The 7,540-nt window shown below is 40.6% G+C and overlaps 1 protein-coding gene across 2 annotated transcripts in view; it reads left to right on the plus strand.

The window, feature by feature from the left end:
* LOC104311820 (protein ELYS) overlaps positions 1–7,013 on the plus strand; it is a 48,079-nt gene extending 41,066 nt beyond the window's left edge. For both annotated transcript variants that reach the window (XM_069800549.1, XM_069800550.1), the window contains 4 exons: positions 2,582–4,421; positions 5,202–5,335; positions 5,793–5,899; positions 6,547–7,013. In XM_069800549.1, coding sequence (XP_069656650.1) covers positions 2,582–4,421; positions 5,202–5,335; positions 5,793–5,899; positions 6,547–6,739 — 2,274 coding nt within the window. In that variant the 3' untranslated portion in view covers positions 6,740–7,013. The remainder of the gene's footprint in view (positions 1–2,581; positions 4,422–5,201; positions 5,336–5,792; positions 5,900–6,546) is intronic.
* The last annotated feature ends 527 nt before the right edge of the window (positions 7,014–7,540 follow it).

Raw genomic sequence — 7,540 nt, forward strand, 5'->3', positions numbered from 1 at the left:
AAGTCCGAACCTCGTTGGGTAAGGGCAGATAGGTTTTTCTCCTATGCATTTGCTGTACCTATAACACAGAATAGAACCTGTCAAGACTTGGGCCTTGGAGAGCTGTAGGAGTGCCAAAACCCGCCTAAATATTTTTTAAAATCACCATGCCTTCATTTGGTTTGCTAGACTGTAAATGTTTCTTATTTGACTTAAAAGAAGAAATAGTTTTAATGTTAAAGACAATAAGAAAAGTTGGGGAGTGCAGCTTTTCAATACCGGAGGCCGTTTACCAAATGACAAAATGACGTGGGAACCAAACTCATTTTCAGAATGATTTGGGTGCTTAGATCCTTTGCTATTTGTTCCTTATTACCATAAAGAGAATTCCCAGTAATGAGTTAATTTCAATGTCAAGATATTTCCAGCTGCCTAAAACTCTTTTGTGTGTGTGTGTGAAAATCTGGGGTTTTTAACATCTCAGCTTTGTAAAATATGAATTTTAAAAGGTTGTTCACAAGGGCTGAAAATCAGAGCCAGAGATTCCTCAGTTGTCACAGGTTTTCCCCATTGTTCTCACTTCTGCTGGGGCCGATGAGTGGTTTGGATTCGTTGTGGATGTCCTCTAAGTACCATATAGAGTATGCTGTTGATTTCCTGTAGGGTTGTACTCACAGGAATTAGTAATAGTTAGAGTGAAATACAAAGTGAAAGGTAGGCGTAGCACAAATAGATTGGTCTTAAGCAACAGAAGATGCTTCTCGGTGTCCCAGATTTCAGATGAAGTTGAATAGGCAGTCGCTTACGTCGCTCGTCTCGGCTTTGGGGTTTAGGACAATGCTCTAGAGAAGATGATTATAGACTTGGGAATACATAAATCACTCACTTGTGGGAGTAAATGGAAAATTTGTGATGGGAGGAAGGGAGCCGGTATGTGAGACGGTCACAAAGCTGCTGCAGTCATTCCTGTAGCAGTAGAGTGAAGGTTTTCCTGCTTTCGTTATGACTGGTTCTTACTGAGTTATACGTAAACATGTCTTTTTGGCTTGTCTACCTGCACTGAATTTAGGACAAACTACTTACTACTTTCTTGGTCGTAGATTTATGGTTGGACTCGATGATCTTGAAGGTCTTTTCCAACCTAAGTGATTCTACGATTCTATGATTCTATGACTAGTATTTCTCGAATTTAGCTTTGAAGCATGGCATGTTGCTAGATGTGTGTTGCGCAACTACATGCACTTGTTCTCAAATTTGCGCTAATACCTCGCTTGCAGTCTGTGCTCCCTGCCGTGCTGTTAATGGCCGGTGGGAACCAGGCTGGAGTTACCCTGTTGCTGTACTTTGTAACGCCGGCTTACGACAGGGTAGAATTGCTGGTGGTCGTGAAACTAGTCTGGTATTTGTACTCGGTATTGCCGTCACCTTCGTACTTCGGGAGCCATCCATCGGAAACTATTAGTAATTACAGCTTTTAGCTTTTTTCCTCGGCGAGCCCGCCTATGGGGGGCATCTCCGTACTTCGGGTGCCATCGCCTGGAGACTGTTAATGATTACACTTTTTACCTTTTCTCCTTGGGGAGCCAGCCTAGGGAGGAGAAATCTTCCCGCATCTTCCCCTTCTCTGCCAGGCTAATTCCAATAGTGTTTGAGGACTTTGAAAATTTGCATGTCCTTGGGCTGCTGAAACCAGCATGGTCCTGTGCGAGGTCTCCTGCATGTCGTGCAGGTCTTGTTTAGGGTTGAACAACTGTTTAAGAATACGATAAAAGATGATGCTTTAGCAACTTTTGACAAGGCAGGAGGCAAGAAAATAAGCAGCTTCTATGGAGACTCCCGCTGAGTGGCTTCCTCCTTCTGCCCTCTTTGGCTAGCACTATAACTTAGAGGGTTGGGCAAAGGTCTTCACGCGTTGATTAAATTACCTTGGCCACCTGAGTCACTTGAAATACATAACAGAGACTACTTTTGTTCTCAGCATAAAAGCTTGAGTGTCTCATGTGGCTCTAGCAGGAGAGAATAATTGCTCAGTATGGGGAGCTACAAAGGCTGAGATGGAGGTATTTAGAATCTACGTGTTGTCTCCTGCAATCCAAGTGATTCCTTAAAGTGCGGTGTTGAGTTGTGCGATGTGATACCTGGCCAGTTTGACTAAGTGTTGCGGTGACAACTATGATGACCGAAACTTTAAGCTTGGGGGACATCGTTGTACTTTGCCCCGTTAGATGCAGAGTCGGTCACTCTGTGTGGATTTGTAGTCAGTCCGGAAAGTACTGCAATGTGATGATTACTGCCAGCTGGGTGTACAGCTTGTATTGTAAAACTGCTCACTTTGTTCACGGGTGGTGGCAAATCGTTAGTCATGAACAGAAGCATCAGAAATGGAGCATGTGATTGCATGCACAGAATACTCTGTTCTCTGTCCCTTAAGCGCATAAACTTTTCTCTGTAGTAGAGAGTACATTGTATGTTTCTAACTTTACATTTGGTGGTGATCTGAAAGGAAAAGCAGCATTTCACTGTCCTCAGCTTCATCTAGCTCAGCCCGAAGTTAGTCTGTTTGGTAACTGATAATGCATTAAGAGACATTTTTTAACTTTAGGTTATTGGAGATGGTGCGGTTAAGGCACAAACCTCAGAAGAAGCACCTGAAACATCACCATATAGTGAACTACATCCCTCAGGCAATCTTCAGTACAGCTATGATACTACAGAGCAACAGTTTGCATGTCATTTGCCTGATAACAGAGATGGTGAATGTGATGCAGCTGAGGGAGATGGAGAGCTTTTTCTATCTCAGAGTAATTTTACTTTAGTCTTGGAAGGAGAAGAAGGTGAAGCAGAGATGGGAGACCCGACATTAGTAGATGCTTCTAAAGCAGCTGGCACAACAACAGAGGAAAAACCTGTCAACAGTTTAGGAAATACTGAAAACCAAGAACATGTTACCAACTCGGTGTCCACTGTAACTAGTGATCAGGCATCTCAAAATATTGCAGAGTCGCTCCCATATGTGCCTGAACCCATTAAGGTAGCTATTGCTGAGAACTTACTGGATGCGATCAAAGACACAAGAAGTAAAGAATTTACATCGGAAGTTGTAGAACAATCTATTCACGAAACCATAGGTAAAAAGGTAACCGGATTCCAGAAGGCAAAAGCTCCCTTAAGAACTGTGCCAGAAGGAGTGGAAGACGAAACCAGCGTACGTCAAGTAGAGTACGGCATCGCTCCTAGAACACGTGCAAGGGGACAGCTGAGTAGAAGTCTAAGTACTCCATCGGCAGGCACTCAGCAGCTACTGAAGACAGGCAAACCAGGTCTGTTTGCACTGTCTCCTAGGAGAAGTACCAGGCGAACGAAAGAAGCACCTGAGACTTCTAGTCTTCAAACAGAAGAAAATGCTCAAGAGGAGCAAACGCTTGTGATGCCTGTTACTCCTAGGAGAGGCAGGAAGCCTAAACCAAGTACTGCAGAAAAAGTAGAAAGCAGTCTTTCTGATGGACAAACATTGTCCCTCCCTACACAGTCCGTAGCCGCTACTCCAAGAAGAAGATTAAGGAGAGCGAAGGAAGCTGCAGCTGAACTCTTGGGAGAGGCTAATGAGGAAACTTGTCTTGCTGAAGGTAGCATTATCGCTTCTGCTACTTCCCAAAGGACTAGAGGAGGGAAAAGTTCAGCAGGAGGTCAAGAAACTGGCCAGACTGACACTGGTCATAAGATAAAAATGTCAGTCAGTCCCAGCAGAAGTGCAAGAAAACTGAAAAGCGTTAATTTACAATTTATGGAAAACATTGTCAAGGCTCAAGAGGTGCGGCCTAGTGCCCAACTCCTTTTACCGGTGGCAACTAGAAGAGGCAGAAGAAGAAAGATGAGTTCATCAGAAGTTTCAGAAAATTCTGACCTTGATCTGTCTAAATCATCGCTTCCTCAAACAGAATTCAAACTTCCTGTCACTCCGAGAAGAAGTGCTAGGAAGGGGGCACAAAATCTCCTGGCAGACACAGAATCTCTCTCTGCTCAGAAAGACACGTGTGCAGGTGGGAAAGTGGGAATGCTTGATACTCCTAAGAGAAGAATAAGAGGAGTCCCACATGCTAAACTAGAAAAAACAGATGCTCCTGAGCAAAGAGCTGCGCAGCCAAACGAGGAATCAAGCACACCCAGGACTACAGTAGGAACAGGGCGTCGGGGCAGAAAGAGACGATTAGCGTTGGAGGAGAGCACAGGGGAGGAGGCCTTCCCCCAGGGACCTGGTGGCAGTCCTTTGCTGCCTGAAGACAGACACCCATCAGGACATGCCGAAACATCAAGAACTTTAACAGATCGTATTACAAGAGCCAGATCCCGTAAAACTTGTATGCATCAGAAACTGTCTCTTGAGGAAAATGAGTCCTTCCTTTTCTCTCCTCCTCTCACAAAGCTGACAAAGAAATTTAAAGGTAGGTGCACAATGTTTATATGCAAAATAGGGCATATTGCTGTTTTGTAAACCACAGAAAACAGCTTGTGAGGATGGCTTCAAGTATGGTAAGAATATAACCGTAGGAAATAAAAAATTGGGAAAGAGGCATTTCATCTTTTTTCTGAACTCTCTATGACTGCCTGGCTAGTTGTGGTGGAGACAGGAGAGGAGGCTGATCTGAGTACACTGAAATGAAATTTAAGCTTAATTTTTTCTCATGAGCTGAATGTCTATCTGTTTTGAAAACCGGAGGGTATATCTTAATATGTGGTTGTCATCACTTCCCTCCAGTGGAGAAATAAAGGAGACATGCTTTCAAATTCTGTTAATGTTTTAACTTAACATGAGCTGCAACTTGCAATAAACTATACAGCTGTTTAGTTATATGGTTGTTTTTCATGGGCATATACTTTGTTAGTGAAGTTACTGCTCATGGGGTTCTTTGTATTGGAGTACATGGTAAAAAAATAGTTTTTGAGATGTGTAAGGACTGTCGATGCCTCTTGAGCATAGTATCTTTCATTACGTAAGTGCAGGTAAAATCGCTACACTGGCTTATTTTTGTTTCACTATTTACTGTAAAAGAATGGATCTCAAGAGGCAGTTACTAGGCGAAGAATACCTGCACATTTTTTATAAACCCAATTGGACCTTTTATTTCAGGAATCTGTTGTGCTTTTGATTATTAGCTGTAATTTAATGTCACTGTCGTTTATGTATAATGTACATGAATGTTAAGAATGTATTGTCATTTTAGCTGGAAAAGCAGACCATCCTGTGCAGCTTAAGGATATAGACCCGGACTTGTCTTCTCAATTTGTCTTTTCACCCCCTCTGTTGAGGTCAAGGAGAAAAAATGAATCTAGTATTTCCCAAATTGTGAAAGAACCAGTAAGTAAAAAGTCTAGTTGTTTCACGTTTTTGTTTTTTGCTCTGTACTGCTTTTTCAAATCATACTTTGCTATCCCTTGCCTTTTTCCTGGAAAGTATATCTAAAAAGAGAGCTTTAAATTAATCAGCTAAACAGTTTATTTTTTTTTTCTTCATGAAAACTAGCTACAGAAATCAATTTTGAATCTATGTAAGTGAAGGATTAATAAGTACTGCTTTGTCTTTAACAAAAGCCACAGTGGCTTTCTTTAAACATACTTGTTGTGTTATCTGGTAATATCTGCATGGACCTTTGAGGTTGGTACAGTTATTTGAGATGGCAGGTTTTTGCGGGGAGAAACTGTAATGCTTTTGGAAATAACTTTGGCTTGATTACTTCATGAAAAAAACATTCATTTGTATTCCGTAGAAGTGTAAGAACTTGTGCATGGTTAATGTTTTTGTTGCCTTAACACAGGAGCTTCCAACTAAAGAGGAAGAGGATACCAAATCCATAGAGTCTGTGGGAAAGCAAAAATTGAAGAGAGGTAGAGCTGCAAAATCAAAAATGAAAAAAACAAGCAAGTACGAAATTTTTTTTCAACACTTACTTGCATTCCTTTATTGTGGTAGTGATTCTGCTGTTAGCCACCTAACTTCCTCTTCCTTTCTTGGCTGTGCAGTTCTGCTCTGACTTTATGAGTATGTCAAGCTTACTGGTCTAATAGGCACCTTTTTCCCCACTTAACGATTTAGTTTTCTAATGGAAGCAGAAGAGAAAGGGAATGGAAAAGGGCAAGTGGATACTAATCTTTGCAATGATGGCATGCTCTTACGCTATCTTATTCCACCTTATGAAGCCACACTCTTATGGTCTTTTGTTCCCCATACAAGGCAGGAGAGGGTCAGACAATGAGTAGAGAGAACTTCTTGTCTCCGGACATGTTCTCTGGTTACTTCTGGAAAACTGTTTGAGGGCATTTGCCTCTTAAAAGCTGGGGTGGGGGCCTGTAAAAGCTTGTATGAATAGTGACTGAGAATGCTTGGGACAGTTGGTAAGGAATGAAAGCAAACGGATGCTTATTTATGTACTTTTTCTGCCTTGATCCTGTCTACAAAGAAGCCCATAAATAATCCTTTGGCATGGATTTTGTAATTCCATGGGGTTTTTTTCCTCTACTAAATACTGTTGGTAATAAAAAAATCAATTTGATACTTCTCTTTCTTATCAGAACCACAAGAAAAGAAGGTTCTTGGTCACCTCCACCAGTGGAAATAAAATTCATCTCTCCTTTTGGAAGTCCAGTGGATGGAACAAAAAGCAAGCAGCAAGAAACCGCTGATGCTGCAGAGAAGATGCTACGAAAGAACAAAAAAAGACTGTCTAATTTTCCAAAGCCAGTTGGGCGCCGGAAGATGCTGTAACTGTTTTTTAAGTTTATACTGTACACCACTGTTTGTAAAGTCATCAAAATTGTGGGGGTTAGTAAAAAAAAAAAATCACCTAATTTGGAAGAGATAATTTATATAAATTATTGTAAAATTTCATAAACAAATGGTCTTCAGTAAGTAACTCCATATGGAGTGTGATTTCTTCAGTCAATGCAGTTTTCTATTTTATATTAAGACTTCATACATTTATATAATATGTAAATACAGCTTATTTTAGGAATGTTAAATAAAAATGTATACTTCACAATATGCTTACTGTCTGATAGCTTTTTGAGGGAATAGTGGGTTGAATGGCCTGTATTGCTCAGAAATTTTAATGTTGGTTTGCAAGAGTTGCAGATGCTCAAAAGTGAGGCCAAAAGCTTCGCTTAGAATTCCTACAACAAGTAAACATTTAAAACATACTAGTTTAAATTTTATATATGATGTTTGACCTTCTGGCACAAATAATTGGGCTCGCAATACAAACTGGTAATTCTTTACATTCACAGTTAAGTTGTACTGTGTTGAAGTCAGAATGTAAACAGTTGTATTTTAAGCTGTGCAATATTTTTTGTATTTGTCTTAAACTTTGGGAAAGCTGCTCTTTAGTTCGTAAAACTAGATTGCACCTCAGATGCTTCACTATTTTTTACAGTTTGTTGTCAGCAAAAAATTAACTCTATAGGTGTGATGCTTACAATAGCATATCAAATTTAAAGGGATATCACCCACATAGTTTGAAATTTGAGCCAAAACTATTTTCATAAGGTTAATAGGAATGCTACTATAATT

Source organism: Haliaeetus albicilla, chromosome 13 (assembly GCF_947461875.1).
Source record: "Haliaeetus albicilla chromosome 13, bHalAlb1.1, whole genome shotgun sequence".
Classification (NCBI taxonomy): domain Eukaryota; kingdom Metazoa; phylum Chordata; class Aves; order Accipitriformes; family Accipitridae; genus Haliaeetus; species Haliaeetus albicilla.